At 33.9% G+C, this 23,500-nt stretch overlaps 1 protein-coding gene across 1 annotated transcript; it reads left to right on the forward strand.

Moving 5' to 3' along the window:
* The first annotated feature begins 2,819 nt into the window (after positions 1 to 2,819).
* LOC137928926 (solute carrier family 22 member 1-like) lies at positions 2,820 to 9,264 on the forward strand. The gene is made up of 6 exons (XM_068771931.1): positions 2,820 to 2,827; positions 3,400 to 3,487; positions 5,393 to 5,493; positions 6,784 to 6,935; positions 7,547 to 8,155; positions 9,248 to 9,264. The coding sequence occupies exons 1-6, from the start codon at positions 2,820 to 2,822 to the stop codon at positions 9,262 to 9,264; spliced, it is 975 nt and encodes a 324-aa protein (XP_068628032.1).
* Positions 9,265 to 23,500: the final 14,236 nt, after the last annotated feature.

Here is a 23,500-nt window from a genome sequence, read left to right on the forward strand (position 1 = left end):
ACTTATGTTACATACTTATATTTCCAAACGCTTTTATTATAAATCAAAGGGGGAGGCTTTCATCCATCATGGACGTATTATGCCTGGAATTAATGAATAATACGTCTAAAGAACAGTTCCTGAAGAGATCAAGTTGATAGAAGATAAATTTAATTTGCTCCCTCCTATGACATCGTTCACTGTTAAACTTAGAGGATTCATATACCCACTGATCAGGAGTTTTTGGTTGATCGAAATGTGTGAAATTTGGTTTATTTACGCATACGGTTGATATTAACCATTGTTAAATTTCGTTTTACTTTTTAATAGTGTCTATATTTCACATACATTAGCGTCCGAGCCTTTGTTTATACATTTACTTTTTTTACGTTTTTGCTTGTTACTGTATTTGTCTCTTACATGATCATTAACTTAAATCATAAACTAGGCGGTGCATCACATCCTTGAACGAATATGTGCCCCTGTTGACCTCCTTTAGGGCAATGGCTACATCTATCGTATTCCTGTAGGTGTGCAACCTTCCGTTGAAAGAAATAATTTGGGCGATAGTATCTCAGTGGAATAAAATTGTTGCAGTCGATGTAGGGCAGATATTTCACGTCGCTTACTATAATGATTAAATTAAATCTTAATAATAAAAACAAAATCATCATGTTTATTTTCGTTTAAAAAGAGCAACTGTTCAATTTCTGGACGATTCTTCTGAGAAAGTGACTATATGACTTGAATTTTGCTTGAATAAAGATATTGTAAATTTTGAATTTTTATCTGATTGCCGTTCACTAGTGGACAAGGCACATCTCGTGCAATCGACGGACTGAAACCGAAATATTCACAAGTGACCTTCTAGATTCGTTCTAGCTGGGCCAGAAATATTATCAGGGTCACTGGAAGTTACTAGAAGCTGGCAGCGCATGGCCGATCAAAGCTGTCTTTGGAAAAGATCTATTTATGACATGATGATCATAAAGCGCTCACAATAAATTAACTCAGATTTTTTTGTGGTCGTTCTTCGAAAGTTATTTTTAGTGGTTATCAAACTACAACATTTAATCACGTGTTATAAACACCTTGTAATGTATAAACTAAATTTAAATGATAATAGTAATTAAACATCGTACAATAAGTCAATAATGATCAGGCCGACGCCGTCACGCATTCCTTAACGTAACACGGCTGTGAAGTGTTCTATTATATTATCATAAATGTCTAAAGTATCTAAAAATGTTGAGAAATATACTAATTTGGACGATGTACTTGACAAGTTTAGTATATATAATTGTTACTTCGCTCGGATTGCTCTCATGACGGCATTAATCTTTTTATCCAACGCTGTTTATTCCTGTAATTATGTATTCGTCGCTGAAAATATGAATTACAGGTAATCATCTTAAATTTTTTACTTACTACCATGTGGGTGCGAAAGAAACTGGATTCAGGACTCTACCAACTGTCCTATTGAAAATCTATAGGTAAATCGTATGTCCAGTTTTGGACAGGCGACAGTTGAGATAATGGTGATGATTTCATCACATGTAATTGAATTAACTTAGAATGTGATGCTATCCAACATTTTCTACCAGTTAACCCACGTGGAAATAAATATTACTTACATATAAATATATTTTTTAATAATTCTAAGTTGTATCGCTAGAATGTTTTGTTTACAATGTGTTTTTATCGTTTTTACTGAACGACAGATGGCACTGGGGTTGCCGCTATATGGTACGGATCTTTCTTCGCTCAGCTGCTAATTACTACACCGTTTTATTCTTCTTCTTCCTGAAGTGCCTCTCCAACTAGTGGAGGTTGGCTATCAGCTTCCTGCTCTCTTCCTTATTTTTAGTTCTGTGTAATAGCTCAGCAGCGCTGGCGATTCCGGTCCACTCTCTAATGTTACGAAGCCACGACTTCTTTCTCCTACCAACCTTCCTTTTACCAGTTTTATTATTATATACAATAATAAAAATACCGGCGCATTCTTCCTCTTTTATTGCCAAATCGTTCACCACGCAGGCCGTTCGATTGTGGAATGATTTACCGCTGAATATAAGACGTGCTAACTCACTGCCTATTTTCAAGAAAATGGTTAAGAACCATTTACTAGACCTATAATTATCTATCTCTTAGTTCATTTCTATTTCTTTCTGCTTCTTTCTGAGGCAAGTGCGATCGAACCAATACTGATCGAAGTCAGAAAGATGTTTTTATTTATTATTGTATTATATTTATAATATGTATTAAACCTTTTATAAGTATATTTTATAACCTATTATAAGTATATATGTTATATACGTATGTATGTATGTTTAATTATGTATGTCTATGTATATTTATGTTCATTTGTTTGTGAATATGTATTTTTTTTTGTACACGTGAATTACCCTTTATAAGTACTTTTATCTTTTCCATACTAAGGTTGTCTGTAAGAGATTGCCTTGTGTGATAAGACCGCCCATTGTACTTTTCTGTATATTATTGTAAAACTTATTAAATATATCTTATCGTGTACAATAAAGAATATTAAATAAATAAATACAATTTTCTTATGAGTAAATATAGCTTAAATTATATATATATACAATATAATTTAAGGCTTTTACTCAATACATTCATTTCTGAATTATTTTATTTTCTGTCGTTGCCCAAATACTACAGATAGTTAAATGCCTTAAGTTTAAGTCAATGTGCCGGACTAACTTATTAAAAGATTCTGCAGTAGATTTTTTCTTGAGGAGGTCCGGTAAGTTGAACTGCAGTATATCAAGTTTTTCGCATAGGGTCACGTGGTTACATCTTTTAAATTGGAATCGGAAACTATGTCTGAGTAAGTGTTGAAAAGTCAATACTATAGCTTACATATAACTTAGATTAGGTTAGTTGTATATACATAGGTTCATTTTTCTTTAAGCTGTTTGTTTATTTTATAGTGAAGTTTGAACAAAAATATTTATTTTAGCTCAAATTTCAATTTCTATTACTATTTATAATTACAGCCCATTCTATACATATTAACTACATCCTATGCCCAATAGAAAAATAATATGATACGTATGATATAGCCTTGAGCATTGTCACTCCATGGAGGATTCGTCGATTTCCTGGCTTCCTCCAAAGCCTTTGAACTTAGCTCCTTTAAAAGTGGTCCAAGCTAAGTACCCTCAGCGCCCTGAACCTTTGTACCTAAAGAGTTTGGCAAATAACATTCAGTAGGTATTAGTGCAAACTATGCCAAAAAAATGGGCATGTTATCGCGTTATAAAAGTACCGCGTTAAAGAAAGTATGACATAATTATATTATTATTGTTTGTAATCTAAATCCACTAATGCTTGATGACTGATTGATATTATAATTTTGTTGACAATATCTCATAATTTTAAATTTCCGTTTCATTTCAGATGTAACGATTCTGGTCATTATAATTACAATATATCTAACAACTGCACACAGTATGCGTATGAAAATCCTAATTCTTTCGTTGCTGAGGTAAGTAAGCATTGTTTGTAATGTTTTTTTCCTTTAAGAAATTCTTCAAACATTTGACTTTATCAATAAAAAGAAAGAGTAAGATGTTAAACTTAGTGGTTAAAGAATTTGAATGCGGAACGAGAGATCATGGATTCAATTCTCGACATATCTTTATGTATGAATTGTTTTATATTATCCGTACTATAATCAGTAAAAAAAAAAACAGACAAACTGAAGTACTAAAAAACTCGTTTTGTTGTGCGATCTTGTCAGAACGTGACATGTCTAGTACCCTAGTATTTAAGTTCTAGAATACTATCACAGGAGAGCTCAACTTCATTGTAGTTTCTAACAAATCCAGCTAATCTGGTTTTCTCGCCAGAAGGGGATATGAGATATTTTAAATTCTTATGGGACCCATCGTCACTTTGTCTTTGTTAGTTGAAATATCTTTATAGAGGTTAGCGAATACAGGAGATATTGCATAACCGGCCGTATTCCACATAGGCGCTTTTCACTTCGATATTTAGTGGACTGTGCAAGATGAAACAGTAAAGAAATGTTCCCGCACAGAGTCACTGACTCTATGTTTGGCACTAATCGGTGTAACATAACTCCTGAAGATGCCCCGTGGAGGGGTGAAACACGTGTTAAGTAATTTGGCGGTGGCGGTTGTGTGATTCGCATTGTTTGCCGCGTACGCATTTATCAGCGGGCTGGCGGGCGGTGCATTTTATTGCACGACTACCACTGCATGCGCGGAAGTGGCTAAATATTGGTACTTTTCTTCTTTCTTAGTAAAGAAACGTGTTTACTTATACACAAAAAGTAACTAAATAATACAACACACTGACTTATACATAAAGTAAAACTTATTAACACAAACTAACAAAGCTATGCTACGAGGTACGGTATCTGTGAGAGAATGCGCTATGACACGCTACCTCAGTATCCCTACTTTCATTTACTCGGGCCTGCGCCTGCGCGTTAATGGGAAAGATCTCGAAGCGCAGAAGGCAGGATAGGATTTTGCATATGCATGCTCCGCGCAGACCATACAGGTGCAGAGCAGGGAGGTAGAGTACCGTGCATGCTCGCTCCGTGCAATGCCTGCCGTCTGTATATCAATTTGATTCTAGATTATACACAAGTAATTATTAATAATCTTATACAGGATGGTTGGTTTTGCGTGTTTAAGCGATAGGGTCGTGAACATATAACACATTTATCAAATAAATACATTTAAAAAACTTTTAAGTTAAACGGTTTTTTGACACCCATATTGTGGTGGTTGTGGAAAAATATGTACCTAGTCCGCCATATTGGAACGGCGTCCATCTTGAATTTTAAAATTTGACATATTCATCGTGTTTTACTAGTGTAGCCCTTTCATTTAATACCCATATTGAGGGGGTTAAGGAAAAATGCGTAATCCGCCATTTTGTATCGGCGGCCATCTTAGATTTATAATGTTATTGATTTTATTATATTGTATTTTCATCTAAATTAAACGTGTGTACCAAATTTCAGATCAATCTGACAACGGGAAGGTGCTTAAATTTCAATTTCTAATTTTGATCCAAATGAATTCCGTACGGGTCGAACTAAATAAAACACTCTGTTTAAAATGTTCACTTTGAAATTTGTATTTTTACTTTTGAAATACAGCAGGCTAATCAAATAACTTCTGGAAATACAAAGTCTGTACAACATATAGTAAACTATAATGACTTTTAAAATGTAATTATTAGAATTTTCAAAAACGTTTTTATTACTATATATTTATTATTTCTAAACCAATTGATTTTCAGGTAGGGTGTATGTTAACTGATTATAAAGCTATAAATTCACTCCTTTAAAGCCTTTATATCTATAACCAATAAGTCGGTTTACAACTTGAAAATTAAGTTTTCATTATTCCAGTTTCAACTGGGAGGCTCGGAGTGGAAAAGGACACTTGTTGGTACGGCCCACTGCTTTGGATATATGCTGGGCTTGCTGGTGGTGGGCCCTCTGTCTGATAAGTAAATGGCATATATTTTTTAATATTATTAATAAAGCTAGTGGCTAGTTACATTTATATTTATAGCTATATATCCACTTCTACTTTTTTATCCAGAGATTTCTCGCAACCTTAACACGTTCACTGCGGCTTGAGGCCGATTCAGCCTCATGGTAGACTTTGCACTGGTGCGGCGCGTAAAACTCGTGTTTTCTTTCTAGTGCGGCGGCTGTTTACATTCAACCGAAACATGAGGCAGAAAAGGCCTCAACCGTACTACTAGGAAGTTCAGCTTGAGGCTGATTCGATCTCAGCCGCACCAGCTGAAAGTTCTTCAAAATTGGGCCCGCAGTGAACGTGTTAACTCGAGTCTTCGATCCACCACCTAGTGGGGGATATTTTTTTAAATGTTGTCGAGATAATTAGCAAATGGGGAAAATCCTTCTGGACACCTGGGAATGTTGCCCAGATAGTGTCGGACTCTAACCGACTAAAAACCCCATTTGCCAATCTCCCCACTTTTCAAGGTGGTCCATTGACATGGAGGTCGATGCCTTTTTTCTAGATCCTTCTATGTGTCTCCAGGTCAAGGTGTCCCCTCCAATCTCTACTTATATGTTATATCTTACTACTAGTATTAGCCGTGCTGGCCTTTGCTTTTTTTTATTTTTTTTTATATTAAGTTTTATGACTATGGTTATCATAGTCGTTTTCCTTCTTTTTTAGTTATTAATAATACATATATTGGTTCTTTTTTTTATTATTTTTTTCAACCTTCTTTTTTTATTATTTATCTTATACTTATTACATTGTTGCTTATCACTACTCTAGTATATGACCTAGTGGGGGATTATCAGTTAAACTGCGACTGCAGACTAGTAATTCTATCTCCTCATTTTTGATTCTCTCCACTGCTCTCTGGGTGACCTCGAGCCTCGAGCGATAAATCCGTGTGTCATCACCGGGAATACACATTGATCAATAACCTTCTTCAAACATGAAGGTAGTTTGGACGAGAAGAGGTTTTGTAGCTTCCTGAACGCTGCCCAACTGACTTGGATTCGGCGAATGATCTCTTCGTAATATCAAGGCTCTTGCGGCTGTGTCTTGTGCACGCTTTCTGCCCTTTCTTCTACTTTTACAACTAGTTGATATGCTGAACTATAGCGTATATAATATATATACTTTCATTTGTTTGTATATCTCATTCCTGATTCGATCTCATAAATATATAAACATCACAAGTATACTTCCCGTCTATTTATAAGTTTAAAAAATATATTTAAGTGTTTTTCGAAAACAACATTTTCAGATTCGGAAGACGAGATATCATCGTCGCTACTGCAATATTCTGCGGTATCTTTGGATTAGCAAAGAGTTTCTCGCCGTGGTACTGGTTGTACATTGCTTTGGAATTCACCGAAGCGGCTATTGGCGATTCGTGTTCACCTACATACATTTTTGGTAAGTTGAAATACATTTATACACTATTTTGTAGTGTTTCGTTGATGTCTCATTTACGTCACAGTCCAAAAAAATTATATATATATATATATAGAGAATAAATCGTATGTATATATATATATATATATATATATATATATATACATACGATTTATTCTCCTTATTTAGTTTTCTGTTTTGTATATACTATAAGATTTAATCCTAGTACTTTATGTTTGACATTAACTGACGATACTTTTGCATCAATAATAGCAACGAAGTCTACAGACGCGTTTACACGTGGCTACTTTTTTAAATGTTACAAATTTTTCGTCTTAATTTCGAACTTTTTTCATTACCAGTTTTATTGACATTTTCTTAATATCTTAAATTAATTTAAAACAACACTCTTTATAATTTTTACTCGACATATATAAACTATGATTTTTTGATCAAAGTAAACGCATCCTAACGTCATACTATAACTAATTATTCAGATAATTTATACGTTTTCTGGTAATGAAAGTGATAAATATCTTTGATTGTAATATCATTATGATTAGATTTGATTTTTTAAATGTTTTACACAAAATAACTAGCTTTATTTAACTAATTACATAATTGTTTTACAGTAACAGAACTGGTGTCAAGGAATCATAGAATCAATTTCATACTGATATGTACATTCGGATTCGTCTTCGGTGGGCTCACTCTGGCGTTGTCTGCTTGGCTCGTTCCGTATTGGAGATATCTATTAAGAGTAGTTTACACACCAGTGCTTCTTTTTGTCGCATATAAATTCATCTTAATTGAAAGTCCACGTTGGTTATTTAATAATGGGAGGAAACAAGAAGCTATATCATTATTAGAAAAAATCGCAAAGAAGACTAAAGTAAAAATTGATAAGGATAGTCTAGAAATGATAACATTTGAAGACCCAAAGGAGGTGGTCTTCATGCAGATTCTCAAGAACACATTCAAGTCCAAATTACTTCGTAGAAGATTTTTTGTATGTCTCAGTTGGTGGATAACATCGACATTCGTCAACTACGGATTGGCAATCAACTCTGTGTTACTACAAGGGAATAAATATTTAAACTATGCTTTTGTGATACTAATGGAGATACCAGGATATTTTATTCTAGCTTATGTTCTAAACAATTTCAAAAGAAAATTACCTCTGATATTTGGTTTTTTCATCGCAGGAATTTTATGTATTTCTCAACCGTTTATACCATTATGTAAGTATTTTTTTTTCATAATACACCCTTTTCTTTCTATAAAGTAAACTTGCTTGTAATGCCTGCCATCAGCATATCAGCTGATAGTCACCCGCGGCAAGGTATAAGACTCCTTCATCGATAGTCACAATGACCAATCTTGCGATACCCTCATTCAGCAACTTTTCGGGCCCATAAATGGTATCCGTCCACCAAAAGGTGGACCTACCCACACTCAAGTTCCCCACTCCAGATCACGCAATGACCTCAGAATTACCTTGCCTTAAAGTATGTTTAACAATACTTAGAAATTAATTGCTAAAATCTCTTAGTAATCTTTTCCTCGCTTGGCAGCTTTAAAAAAAACTACGAAACGTCTCCTCGTCAAATAACCTTCAGTGCCTAAAGATGAACGTCTACAATCAATGTGTGTTATCAGTTATAAGGCTCCGAAACATGGTCACTCACTTCGCATCTTATTGTCTTGCTAACAATCGTTCAAAGAGCCATGATCTCAATGTTCTAGATTTATCTAATAAATTAAATTGTAAATGAAGAGATCTGTAGAAGAACAAAAGTCATCAACAGTTATATTGAAAATTAAGGTAGTTGAAAGACGCTGGGCGTATGATCGTCCTGTTGAAAATTAATAGGTCTATAACCAGCAGTGAATATCATTTTGCGGAAATGATGATGAAAATTAAAGAGAAATTTCTTTGGGTGGAATATGGCAGATCGCCGCTAGAGTGTTAAGGAGCAGAGATCACGGACCTGCAAGTGCAACATAAGACATCCACTCACAAAGTGGAGGGCGTCTTTTGAATGTTTTTGGAAGCAGGCAGGTTCTATTGGAAGTCTAGGAGGGAAGCCTGCATTCAGGTTCTATTGTTAAAAGGATGACGATGATGGGCTCCTCTCAGATCAGGACGTATTTGTGACCCTCGTACCTTAAAAGAAATCCAGTAGAAGTAGAATTTTATTCTATAAACCAGAACCATATGTAAACTCTTCACAAATTATTGTCATGATGAGAACGCAAAGTGACCTTGGAGAGATGATTGTAAAGTGTTAATTGAATATAGCATAACATCTTCTCTTTCTTCTATTCAACAGATGGACAACTGCTGTAACGCAAAGTCCTTCAAAGATGAACCGACCGGTCCTGCGCTGCTCACATCCAGCTACTTCCCCCAACCTTAACTATGTGACAGTCCACCTTGAGGGGCGCCCCCCGTACCTATGCCACGCCTATCGTTATATATATATTTATTGCTTATTATGTTGTCTTTAATATTTCAGATACACCCTGGCTGTCTATTTTAATCTATGCGATTGGGAAGTTATTCTCTTTTATCTGCTTTCATATAACCTATTTATATACTTCCGAATTATTTCCGACGCATACCAGAAACTCGATGCACGCACTTTGTTCGTCAATCGGAAGATTGGGGTCTGTTATCGCACCGCAGACACAGTTACTGGTAACTCTATTTACTATATCTATACAAAAAAATTGACTTTCACATAAATACAAGTAACCTTTCCTTAACAAAATGAGACTACAATTCCTCTGTCATGTGTATCATTGGCATTTGATCAACGTAATTTTGTTTATACGACAAATCTTAACTCACCCGGTTTTCCACCGGAGAGAGGTGGTTCCAAAGAAAAATCGACCTCCATAGTGACCTCGAACTCCTGACTTTTCAGGAGTTCTTCCAGGCTTGCTCAAAGACCTGCTTTGAAAACAACTCTTTCCATATCAATCCTCTCATAGCGAACGTAACTCAGGACCTTCCACAGGACCCTTATAAGACGTCTTAAAAACGTCTTCATAGATCCCTTTACAGGATTTGCACAACCGAATCACCACTCACCTGACGTTACAGACAATCACAACACAGTAAGCAATGTTTCCTCCGCATCAAAAAATATTCCCCAGATGCCCACTCACTGTAAAAAATCTGACCGATGCACTACAATCAAGTATAAAACTGCGTACAAGCTGATGCATAAACGGTAGCGGCCGCCCGCCCTGCCTCCGCAAAAATCATGGGCGATCCGAGATCGGATCAGCATCCTTCCTTAGATTGCCAAGTAATCCACGCTGCCCTCCAAACCGTACTCCAATCTCTACACTACTCACAGACTCGTCGAGATAGGCTTCGTTCGTGCAAAAGTCATCATGGAATTTAGAATGCAGTGACTTATTTTAAATTTAGTATAGTTCACGGAGCCTTCTGTTCCGTGAACTCATATCAGATGAAACTGTAATAGCCTTAACAAATCGATGAAATTATAAAGTACTTATATAAATTTTGCATAGGAGTAATATTGTTGTATGATATAGATTCTTTACTACAGAAAGCCAAGTTCTCGATATAAAGATATCTTGGACTTTGTACGAGAAATGTTAGTCACAAAAACAGATTTATACAGACCGACAACTGCTAATGAGAGTTTTATTAATATTGACATATTTCATAAGAGAATAAAAAGGTTTAGATTTTTTATTTTTTCTAAACCTGTGGTTGTCGCTAAAACCAGATAAATGTTTCGTTTAGATGTTATGTATTTTCATCTTTTTAATTAGCTTAACAAACACAATATTTTGTGTTCGGTTTTGTGTTTAGTTTTGTACATGGTTGTCTGTAAGAGATTGCCTTGTGTGATAAGACCGCCCATTGTACTTTTCTGTATATTATTGTATCTGTATATAATGTATCTCATCGTGTACAATAAAGAATATGAAATAAATAAAAATAAATAAATATTTTCTTTTCTAGATGGTGTATTGGCATGGCCTTCCAGCTTTATTATTTGGTGTCGCGTCTCTGTTGTCAGGCGTGGCGACGTTTTTTGTTCCAGACGTTTGTAATGAAACACTGCCGGATACAGTGGAACAGGCAGAACAGTTAGGAAAATCACGTTCCGAGGATCAAAGATTGTCTTAAAACGAATGCTTCGAGATAATAATATTTGTTCAATTATTGTTTAAATAAATAGGCCATAAGTATTAATGTTTTTGTTGAAAAATGTCTCATCAAAACAATTTTTTCTAACTTTAATTAATTGAATAAAAAGGCTAAAACCTTTTACTCGAAGACCTTTTTTTTGAATCGATATCAGAGTTTAAAAAGATCGTACGAATCTAATCTATTGTTTTTGAAGATGTTAATGCTGTTAGCCCTAAGGCTTTTACAGCTTTTGGTACTGAGTTCACGGAGCGGAATGGTCCGTAAACTAGATTTAAACAAGAAACTAAAACTGGGAAGGCGCCTACCAGTTGCACGGGGACGCTTGCACGTCGTTAAGGCTCTTCGCGGTAGAGCTTTGACGGGGTGTGTTGCTGGAGTGTGCTTACAGGTTGGGATGGCAGCGTGGACCACAGGCGAACCGAAGAGGGATCCGGAGCCAACCACGGTTCGCCCACGCTTTTCGCGGTTAGGGAGCGGGCGGCCGCTCACTAAAAACGGGTGTTGTGGCGTGGTGGGTGATGTTTTGCATTTGCAGTGTAACGAGTGTCTGCAGGGGGTGCGGTGTGGCGAGTGTTTTTCGAATAAACCGAGTTGTGCCCTTAAACGTGGCCACCCGTATCAAATGACAGCGCCAGGCAATTGACTACTAGCGCCATCTATCAACACCACACAGAACTAAAAAGTTAATACAATTATATTTATACTTAAACTCTTTATTTGACATAAAAAAAGTAAAAAGGAAAATGTAAATTCACTGACTTATCAGCTTTATCGCTATTCGGCAAATTTGAGAGCTCTTTATTATGCTCTGGAGAGGAAAAATCAAATATTCCAAAGAGGTTACGCCCGACCTCTGCGCCCGGGCGGGACGGCTAAGTCCTGAGATTATCATTAATCACTCATTTATAACCAAATCTACATTGTTTCCGGGATTAAATAATGATTGTTTAGTATAAGAATCTTTACTATGTATATATTTTAGATAAACATAACATTAGTAAAAATCAGTTTTATATTTTACTAGCTATCTTTTTTTATGGCCCCCGCTATTGGGAGCCTCTCGTACCCCTTATCTGGTGTGGGACAGGGACTTTTTGTTTTAATTTATTTAGTTTTTCACAATCTTTTTTATTTTCTTACTCTTCATTTATACTTCTTAAGATCATTCATTCGGTTTTCTTCCACATTTCTTCTTTCATTCTCTTTCGCTCTGTGACCTTTCATTTCCCTCTTGTTACACATTAACATTTTGTAATTTTATTTCTGTTTATTTACATTGGTTTTTCGCTTAACATTAATATCACATTATATATATCACATTATATCACATATCTCATTAACATTTCTTACTTTCTATTTATATTTGTATTAATTTTCTTTAACTTTTATCTTTGTTAATTACTTACTAGCTATCTTAACAGACATATGGGACATGAATATACAGATCATTTTCTATCAACTAATATCTCACACTATATTTAAAATTCAATGGTTTAGTAATGCTAGTTTAGTAAGAAAAACCATTTTCAAACATCCTATAACTAAATATTAAAATAAACTCAGAGTCTCTCTGTGTTTGGCACTAATTGGTGTAACATAACTCCTGAAGATGCCCCGTGGAGGGGTGAAACACGTGTTGAGTGATTTGGCGGTGGTGGTTGTGAGATTCGCATTGTTTGCCGCATACGCATTTATCAGCGGGCTGGCGGGCGGTCCATTTTATTGCACGACTACCACTGCATGTGCGGAAGTGGCTAAATATTGGTCCTTTTCTTACTTAAAATAAACTTTTCTTTATTATCTGTCCGTACCGACTTTGTACTGCCTCAAGTTATTGGCGAAGCATTCCTATTAAATGTGATATTAAAAAAAAATCACTAAATACTGTAAGACAGTATAAATTCGCATAAGCAAACTTTAATTAACCAAAACTTTCAAATGCGGAATTTCAATGGTAAAAAATTTTCAGTTTCTTCGTCGACTGAAAAAAACCTGGCAGCAAGATGAAGTAATCTTGTGTTGCTATTACTATTGAGAGTACCGAAGGACATGTAAGGATATGACGTGGAATAATATTCAAGGGTCCTTCTTTAGTAATATATACAACCAGCAGAAGGTTGAGTATATAGAAGAAACACAACCTTAATTGCTCACGAGATTTTTCTCGTGTATGACAAGAACTGAAATTCTTAATTCATAAATATAAATGTTAATATAAGTTTATGTAGGGATGCTACAGTGTTATCCTTTACAGAAGGACCTCCGGAGGTGATTGGTAAAAACTATCTATCAGATTTAAGGCGATACCATGCTCAAAAAGTTAGTACACCCTCCAGTCTGTTGCTCTGAAGCATCATTGCATGAAGGCGTAATGAGGATTTTTGGAACTTTTTCGCAGTACGAGAGAACCAATTTATAAAAAGAAGATTATATTGGATGAATTTTATTTTAAATTTAATTCAATACGAAATATCTTTATTCAAGCAGACATTTACATGCGCTTTTGAATCGTCGATTATTTTAATACTATAGGTAGAAAGCTGCGATCGGCTTAGAACGCTGAATTATTGGGAAAACTGGCCAAAAACTCAACAGCTGCTCTTTTAAATGAAGTTTAACATTTATTTTATATGTATATTATATGAACCATGCAAATGAGACACGTTTCAATCAACTAAAACTCTTGAATGTTATATTATAGATTTATTTAATAATATACTTTTGATTTTAAAATTAAAACTAAGAAATGGAAGAATTATGATATCTCGTGGAACTTTATTATTTACGCATACACATATATAATACATCCAGGATTTTTTGACTTTTAAAGTCAAAATTTACACGTTACAAGTTTGTTTTCATTTCTTGAATTTATTACATATAGTTCATTATTAATGTATATTATTCAGTTATTATCTATGGTGTACAATAAAAAAAACATAATTCATGTAGAGATACAAGAGGCGGTCTCATCGCTCGAGGCGATCTTTACCAGACAACCTTTGGACGGAGGGCAGTTTATTGTGAAAATACATACAAATACACACATTACTATACAAACATACATACATATGTATATATATATATATATGTATATATATATATGTGTGTGTATATATATATATATATATATATATACATATGCGTGTGTGTATGCACGTATTATATTCATTATTATTATTTGTCATGTATCTGTCACTGCCTTTCGTATAAGATTTTAAATCATGGCGCATAAATATATTATTAAAAATGTATTACGAAGCAACTACTAGAATACCTTTTCACGGAACCTTTAGCTTTTAAGTTATAAATAGGTCGTATAACTATTTTTTATAGAATAACTATAGAATTAATAACAGCAAATTGCTCCGTAATAAAAAATAAGAGAGAATGGTATGAAAATAATTAAAATATATGAGTCTAGCTATATTTTATTAAATAAGTAAAACAATACATGTTAACATATATTATTTTACCGTTTTAATTGCAAAGACTGCTAAGAGTTTACCTGCGAGTTTTAAAAGAAGGAGGTTACATTGAAGATTCTTAGCCAAAGAAATGCCAAAGCAAACCGTTAAGTCAGTCAGCTATAACATTGTTTATATATAAATATATATATAATATACAAATTTAACTTTGTAAGGAAGTATATATTCAATGAATTTGTTTTTTTTTTAAATTACGACTTAATTATTAATTTCAAATCAATAAATAATACGTGATGCTTTATGGAGGAGATGATTGTTTGAGAGTCGTTAAGAGAGTCCGCCCCGATCACATGTCCAACTCGATGCTTTATATCGCGAACAATACCTTATTTCAACTGCCATGTACATGTTTATTTTAGTATTTTATTAAGCACTTAGATCAGCGAAGAATCAATAGCCACGCTAATTAAAAACCATGAGATGCAACCTGAATTCCTTAGGCTATGAAAAAAAAATTATAAAACAAATGATTAAAATTAATAAGAATTAAAATTGTAAACAAATTAAAAATAATACTAAACATTAGTAACATGTACATAAGTTAATTTCTGTAAAAGAGAAAAAAAGTAATATTTCAAAACCTGAGAAACGAGGTGATGGATGATAGGCATCGAAAAATGGAGAAAATGGAATGAAAGAGTTAAGACAGATGAAAAGGAAGTAAGGAAAATAATGAAAGATCTTAAGACGCATGAAAGAAAAGCGCGAAAATAAAATGACATATATGAAAAAAATAATTAAAGGAAAAATAAAGTCCCTATCCTAAACTAGTTAGGGTTACGAGACAAAAAATATATTTTATTTAGTTAAAATCTACCGTGAGAAATTTCTTTTTTGGCTTTGGTAAATGCAGATTTAAATACATGTTACATTGTACCATACAAGTGTAAATATTCAAATAAGCGCGGCGTATCAAGGTAAACGGTAAATAAAATAAGAATCGAATCTTAGGAATTCAGGCGACTCGCGGCGTCGATGTTCCATCTCTACCGTACAGTACAGCCTTTGTTCCTTTGTCCTCGACAGGCAATCTCTATAATCTATCTTCAACAACGGCCTTTAACTTTTAATTATACTATTACTAAAGCTCAACATAAATTAATGACAACAATATTTTTTGGTCCCTCTGATTTATAAAAGTTCCAACTTTGAAATAGCTTCAATTATTTACGTCGTTAATATCAGATGTTTTTTTTAACTTTTAATTAAAGAGAATACCGCTTCTAGAAATTCAAAACGTTAAATTTAATACACTGTACTTAATTTGAATTTATTGCAAGCCAATATTTATTATCTCTAACCTTTTTTTATAATTATTGAAGGAGTAAATTATTTTATTTTTAAATCACATATACCACTATCTATAGATCTTTATGAGTTGATTATTTGAACGTACACTACTTGAATGTATTTAATGCAATATTTGCTGTTAATTAATGTATGGTATTCCATATTCAAAAATAGACGATTTTAGATAGATTAAATATAAAAAGAAAAAAACCTTTTCAAAATTCATATTACCCTATATTAAAATTAATAATTGTTTACTATCAAGAAATAATTGACCTGCATTCCAGTAAAGTTTCATATTTATTACTTTGTACATCCAGTATGTTGTAAATAGATGCAAAATGTTTAAAGATCTTTGCTCATAAATGCACTCTACGTTTACCTAACTTAACCTTTTACACCTGACCAAAAGTTTTTTAGTTCTAAAAATTAGAAAACAAAGAATTATTGATTCTGAGGGCACTTCAAGAAAGTAAAAGTGAATATCGACTAAACCTCCTATAGTACAAATTGTATTCGCTCAATATTTCGGCTTCTATATTTAAGCTTTTTTTAATATAATAAATATTAATGTTGGTCAGTGGTAGCACAGCGATATAGGATTGAGACTTGCGATTATAAGTCCCTGATTCAATTCCTGGTATAAAATTTTATATAATTTACACATTGTACATGAATTATATAGGATTAAGTAAAAAAAGGACCAATATTTAGCCACTTCCGCACATGCAAAGAAGTGGAAGTGGCTAAATTTTGGTCCTTTTCTTACTTAGGATGGACTTCCGCAAGGTAACGCCTGATTCCATTAAAAAAAAACTATATAGTATTGCCATTGCTTACAAATAAGATTCAAAATGGTTGGCAGTATCGTTTTCTGCTTACCATAATATCACACTGCGACCGTTTACCCTGCCATGCGTGGCAATTATAGTATATATAAACATAGATATCTTTGAGGGAAGCCTGTGCCATGAAGTGGGTGTCTATATGGGCTACAATAACGACGATGAAAGATTAAAATATAATATCGCACGTGCTATAAAAGTTAGTTTTTTTTAAATAGTAAAAAAATTGTTAAACTGACAATTTAATTTCGCCAAAGCGAAGGTGCCACACGATGCCATTCAGTCTAAACCATGATTTTGTTGTAAATTCTTCTCAGACTACTACGTCGAATAATATTTTAAATGGAGGGTGGTACCAAGATATTAAGAAAGATCAAGGGAAATAAAATGGATCTTTATGTTCCTAACGAATATCATGAGGTTTCTCTAATATTGAAAGAAACTGCAAACTGAAAATTCTATTTGTGTCAATCCCATATACTCTACCTCTTGAAGTACTCACAACTGAAGGAATATAATTTCAGTGGCCCCATTCACTTTAGCCTTGAACCAAGGTTGAACAGAAGACGTCCTGTGTGTATGCTGGTAATATCGGACCTTACTTAACGCTTTCGTACTTTTAATGACCTTTTTCTTTACTCCATGAATATTACCAACATCTATAGGGATCCACAGCTGAACATAGGCATATGCATTCATTGACCTACGTCAACCATAAAATGGTAAAAAAGGACCAATATTTAGCCACTACCGCACATGCAGTGGTAGCCGTGCAACAAAGTGCACCGCCCGCCTCCACCGACTACCACTGCATGTGCGGAAGTGGCTAAATATTTGTCCTTTTCTTACTTAGGATGGACTTCCGCAAAATAACGCCTGATTCCATTAAATACTCAAAAAGGTCGTCTGTTCACTTTGTGGGCGGCTTGTTGTTTTCACTCCAGGAGTTTATGAACCAAGCGGCCATCTTCTCTATGCTCTATGTAGCCTGTAAATTGCTACTTCAAATTGTAAGTCCCCTAGAACTTATGATTTACATGTACTTCAGGAAAAACACCTTAAAATGACGCTTTACATTCCGTGGTATCCAACCCAGAAGTTTATAACCCCTGCGGCCTGTTGTGTGGGCTATGTGATCTGCTCATTCCCACTTTAACTTGTCAATCACATATGTTTAGATATATTATGAATATATTTTATACGATACCTCGAAGTTCCGAAGCTAATTATCTCTCGTTTACAAAGCTCTACGTTTCCAATTCAAGCAGAACTGCATCCGACAGGCATCGCGTAATAAGTGATTTCTTTCTCTACCCTCCATTTCTTACTATTGGGTATTACAGTGGGTTTATGGTAGCCCAAGTCATAGGCGGTTGGACACTACCCTTATTTAAAATTATTTATTCAAATAAACTATAACAGGCATGTTAAAGCAATCAACATAAAATATAGGCATTGTTATCCATACAGGAAGCTACCACCGGCTCGAAAAGCAGTTCTGCTGAAACAGCCAGCCAAATATAGTTTTATAAAAAACGCTTGACAATAATTAGGTTACCGAGTAAGCATTTTAATTTCAACATTTAATTCCACGTATTAACACTAGTATAGTATACTATATATACTATACTAATGTTAATGCCGATAGAATGATATACTTTTAAATATATTTTTTTTATTTTAGTTTTCAATCTCTCCATTGGAAGATCTGAAACTGACTGTGGGATTTAATTGCACGTACTATCTTGTGCTAAACGATGAATAACAGTTTAGCAGGTAAACTGGAAACATGTACATACACAGGTAAAGCTGTGTACTCGTATAATTTTGATGAGTTTAATTTCATAAAAAAAGAAACATTTTTTTTTTATTTTTAACATATCCAAAAAGTAGGACTAAATTTCATACGTTTAAGAAATATATTTTCAATGTATGTATTTAAATAAAGGCTCCCTCAACTACTCATGTGGGCAAAATTTTGTCAAATCTATTCGTAAATTTTAATTTCAATTATCGAAAACTTATAGCTCTATACAAGTGGAACAAAGGTTGAAATTATATTTATAAAGATCGACACATCGTTATAAGGCATCCCTTGGCTAATAAAATGCGCAGAAGGCAGTCAGAAGGCTATATCAAAAAGTAAAACCTTCACTTCCGTTTCCAAACACACCGAGTTTTACAATAATTTCAGGTTATATTCAAAAGAAAGCTATTGAGATTCAGTACACAGAGAAGTTCCTTCAATTCTTTTATTAAATTGCCTAGCGGTAAACTCGCTACAACAGTGCTATATATATATAATAAATATATATATCGCTCGACGCTTCGGTTTTTTAATGATCCCTTATTTAAATAACTGATTCAATTTTATTCATAGCATATAATAGCAGCATTTAGACAAGTTAATTTTTAAAAACTAAATCCGCATTTTTTTCTCTCTTATTTTTATTCATAAAAATGTTTAATTATTTTAATTATATTTTTATATGAATTTATAGTACAAATTTTGACACCGGATATTATTTACATACAATGTAAATAATTGTTAATGCAATACTAAATACTAACTGAAATTTTGTGCACAGTATGAAGTAAATATATTATACATAGTAGTGCTGGATATTTTACTACGAGAACGCGAGAAATGAAAAGATTCATAGACAAAAGTTACCGACATAAACCAGCGTAGCTAGCAGCTACTAAAGCTTTAAGGTTCTGCAATGGATACCACAAACTCGCAAGTTTTTTTTTAAATTTTGGGGACCCCATGTTCCCCCTGCTAGGTAGAGTTCACACTTCGGAAAAATGAGTTAGTTATTCAGGCTTCTCCTTCCTTCCTTCACAATATGTTTCTTGTCTTCTTTTGTATTTCACATGTTATATCTATGTGCATTTGTAAATCTCCTTCCATATATCACCTTACTTCCCTCATCTACATTCTCTGATCACAATTATACATTACAGATTTTTATGACTAATTTTGATATAATACACTTTATTTCTAATTTTACAGTTAGAGTTAAAAACGATTATTTTTTCTAATTTTCATTACTTTATCTTTATTGCTTGTAAAATGGCTTTTGTCAACAGTTGCCTTGTCTTGCCAACCCCTTGTATTTAGGATCGAGTCTTCTTTTTTTATATTGTGATGTACACCACTTTTTTACAATACTCAATAAATATAGGACGCTAATTGTCTTCGCCCATAAGGGAGATGATGCTTGCTTTCTCTCTCTCTCCCGTGAACCTAGATCGAATATTCAACCTTGTTATAGCTGCATAAATACACTAGATTGAAGCCGCTTCCAATCGGTGTATTGGGAATACCTATGTCCAACAGTGGACTAAAACATGTTACATATTTGTCTTTACTACTGTCGTTATTACTTATTGTTTATACCTTGTATTGGAATTACATTTCCCATTTTGTTTAACAAAACACAACCATTGAAATAGTAAAACAAATGTGTAAAAAAGGAGGTAAAATTATAAAACAGACAATCAAAATGTGATACATAAGTAAAACAAAGAAAACTAAAATAGGTAAACAGTAATGTATCTGTGATATTAGGGAAATTGTAAAGGATGAGAGGGCGACTTTTGGAAGGTATTTGGAAAGTTATAATGAATTATAGAATTGATAAAGGAAGAAACAAAATTTTGAACATATAATGGAATCAGGCGTTACCTTGCGGAAGTCCATCCTAAGTAAGAAAATATTTAGCCACTTCCATACATGCAGTGGTAGTCGTGCAACAAAGTGCACTGCGCGTCAGCCCGCTGATAAATGCGTGTGCGGCAAATAATGCGAATCATACAACTGCCACCGCCAAATCACTCAACAAGTGTTTCACCCCTCCACGGGGCATCTTCAAGAGTTATGTTACACCGATTAGTGTGTGGCTCTGTATTTGGCACTGGTCCTTTTCTTACTTAAAATTTTTAACTGAAAAAAATATTAAATCATTGAATAATAAAGTCCCTTTCCATACAAGGGTTGAACCATAGGTTCCAATAACAGGACCATAAAAAAATGATTAAAATTTTTCAACGCACGTAATTCACTTTTCAGGACCGGCATTACCAAGTGTTTTGTTAAATATTTATAATCTACATATTATTATTAAAGTCAATATTGTACTTTGAGGCTCCAGAGGTTTCAAGAAACCATGAACCATGCACCATGAACGTTACGTTTCTATGCCAGACAGTAGATGCGTTTCGCCTGTTACTAAAGACCTCTGGCTAAAAAGTTATAACAATATCCTCCTGTCTGTTCTTTTGGATATCCATAGAGAAACCCTGTACCCAGCTGTGGGCATTATGTAGCTAAAACAATAATAATGATAAATCTACCTATACTAACAAGGTAGGTTTTGTATTATTCCATAAATTAAATAATAAATGTCATTTCATATAAATTCCGCTATATCCGGTAAATTAAACCACTATGCAGAACAACTCATTATTATAATGAATACAAAGAAAAATAGACAGAAAGAAATGCAAGCGAAAGCCTTGTTTTTCAATCATAACTAAATATAATCGTGATATATTTTTAATATAAAAATGTCATAATAATTATCTCATGTAAATACACTTGTTGGTAGGCATAAAACTCGAAAAAGGTTAAATCAGTTGAGATAATTTGTTTTTCATATTTCCTTTAAGGCGAAGGTTTTTATGAAGAAAATGAAATTACTGGTAAAATAGTATTATATATTATTATGTATTATATATATATATATATATATATAAAACAATTAAATAACACTTCTATACAAACAATAAATTAAATAAAAGCCTTGTTACAAAAAGGCATCTAAGGGTAATTTTTTTATTTTTGAAAAGTAAAGCCAGTATAAAAATATATATTAATAATAAAAGATTACATTAGCTTTATATAACAAAACATAAAAATAAATATGTTGGTCTATTGTAATAATACACAGCCTAGGTGATAATTTTGCAAACTTAACTTTAATAAATTAATAAAATAGAAAACAATATAAACAAAAGTACGACACGAACAATCTATGGTAAATGTAACATAGTAAGAAATGGACCAATATTTAGCCACTTCCGCACATGCAGCGTTAGTCGTGCAACAAAGTGCACCGCTCGCCAGCCAGCTGATAAATGCGTATGCGGCAAACAATGCGAATTACACAACTGCCACTGTTAAATTACTCAACATGTGTTTTAACACGTGTGAAGGGGTCCACGGGACTTCAGGAGTTATGTTACACCGATCAGTGCCAAACATAGAGTCCTCAGAGACTCTCTGGCTAAATATTGGTCCTTTTCTTACTTAGGATGGACTTCTGCAAGGTAATGCCTGATTACATTAAAAAAAATAACATAGATTTTATATATACGTTAGAGAGACAGTATGGAACACTGAACGTACTCGAATCTTTCTCGAATCTTCGAATATGGGATAACTTATTACAAACCCCCCTTGCCTTGTGAACATTTAAACCTTGTCAAACTGCAGGTTACAAAGTAGAGACGACTTATCATCAAGCGCAGCGTAACACATCCACCCACAGTGTGGATAAACAACCTTTGTTAAGACCGCCAGTGGACGCTAAACGTATGCCTTTTCCCACTGGTATTATTAAAATTTATGGACGAATCGTATGTCTAACAGGAGATATCCCACTGCTGAAATAATAATTATAATAGTAATACGAGTATGTATCTTCCCGGACACCGTCGCTCTGTAGCATGGAGGTGGACGCGGTCTTGGTCCAGCTCTTCACGGGGCACGGGGGGTTCTCTGAGTACCTTCATAGGTTTAAGCTCAGGGAGGACCCCTCGTACTTCTGTGAACCGGGCGTGAACCAGACCATGATCCACCTGGTAGCAGAATATCCCGCATTTGGATGGCTCCGATATGTTACCGAATGCCGGCTAGGCAAAAAGATAGAGGAGGCAACACTTGCCTCCATTATAATGGAAAAGGATGATAGAGAGTGCGTCCTCAAATTCTTCAGGAAAGTTGCACAATACGCAATAGACAAGAACAGGTGGACAAAACATTGTAAAGTTATTAAAATAGATTCATTGATATTAAAAAAAAAACAATCGTAAAGTAAATCCGTGATAAAATTGATGAACACGAGGAAATAATTAAACCAATTAAAACTGTGATACTGTAATAGAAATGAATAACTGAAGTGTTTGAGGATGTACGAAAGGAATGGAATGATTGAGAAAGGAAGATGAAATTGTAGAATGATAGAAGAAGGAAGAAATATATTGTGTACTATGGAAGACGAGAACGAAAATAAAAATTCTAGTGAAAAAAAATATAAAGAAATACAAATCCCTGTTCCCAATAAAATAGAGGGTAGAAGAAGGGGTCCCCAATAGTGGGGGCCATTAAAAAATATACGAGTATGTAAATTAAAACAATGATTTAAAAAAGACCCACATATAACCCATACTGTTACGTATCAGATGTTTGTAATTAATTAAATATTTAATCTTCGTTGCATTGTATCCGAATCTCTAGAGGTATTTGATATAGGTAACCTGTCAGACGCAAAGATCTCGTTAGCATATTACAAGATATTGAATTGGCAGTGTCAGATGATGGACAATAGGTCAGGCTTATGTTACAACTGTAGGCTTTCCTTGCCTATTCATTTACAGTTACAATATGTAATAATTTGTGACTAAAACTACGAATTTAGGTTTTATTTTATTAAATTTGTCGCCCGATTGCAAATCTGTTATTTTTATTAATAATATTAA

This window comes from Battus philenor, unplaced genomic scaffold, assembly GCF_028537555.1.
Source record: "Battus philenor isolate CCGP_79_NKW_IND1 unplaced genomic scaffold, ilBatPhil1.0.hap1 SCAF_4, whole genome shotgun sequence".
Classification (NCBI taxonomy): Eukaryota; Metazoa; Arthropoda; class Insecta; order Lepidoptera; family Papilionidae; genus Battus; species Battus philenor.

Excerpts from the sequence above, each read along its gene's own strand:
- LOC137928926 (XM_068771931.1), top strand. Across the intron at positions 3,488-5,392 it reads CTAATTCTTTCGTTGCTGAG|TTTCAACTGGGAGGCTCGGA; the intron begins GTAAGTAAGCAT and ends TCATTATTCCAG. Across the intron at positions 5,494-6,783 it reads GTGGGCCCTCTGTCTGATAA|ATTCGGAAGACGAGATATCA; the intron begins GTAAATGGCATA and ends CAACATTTTCAG.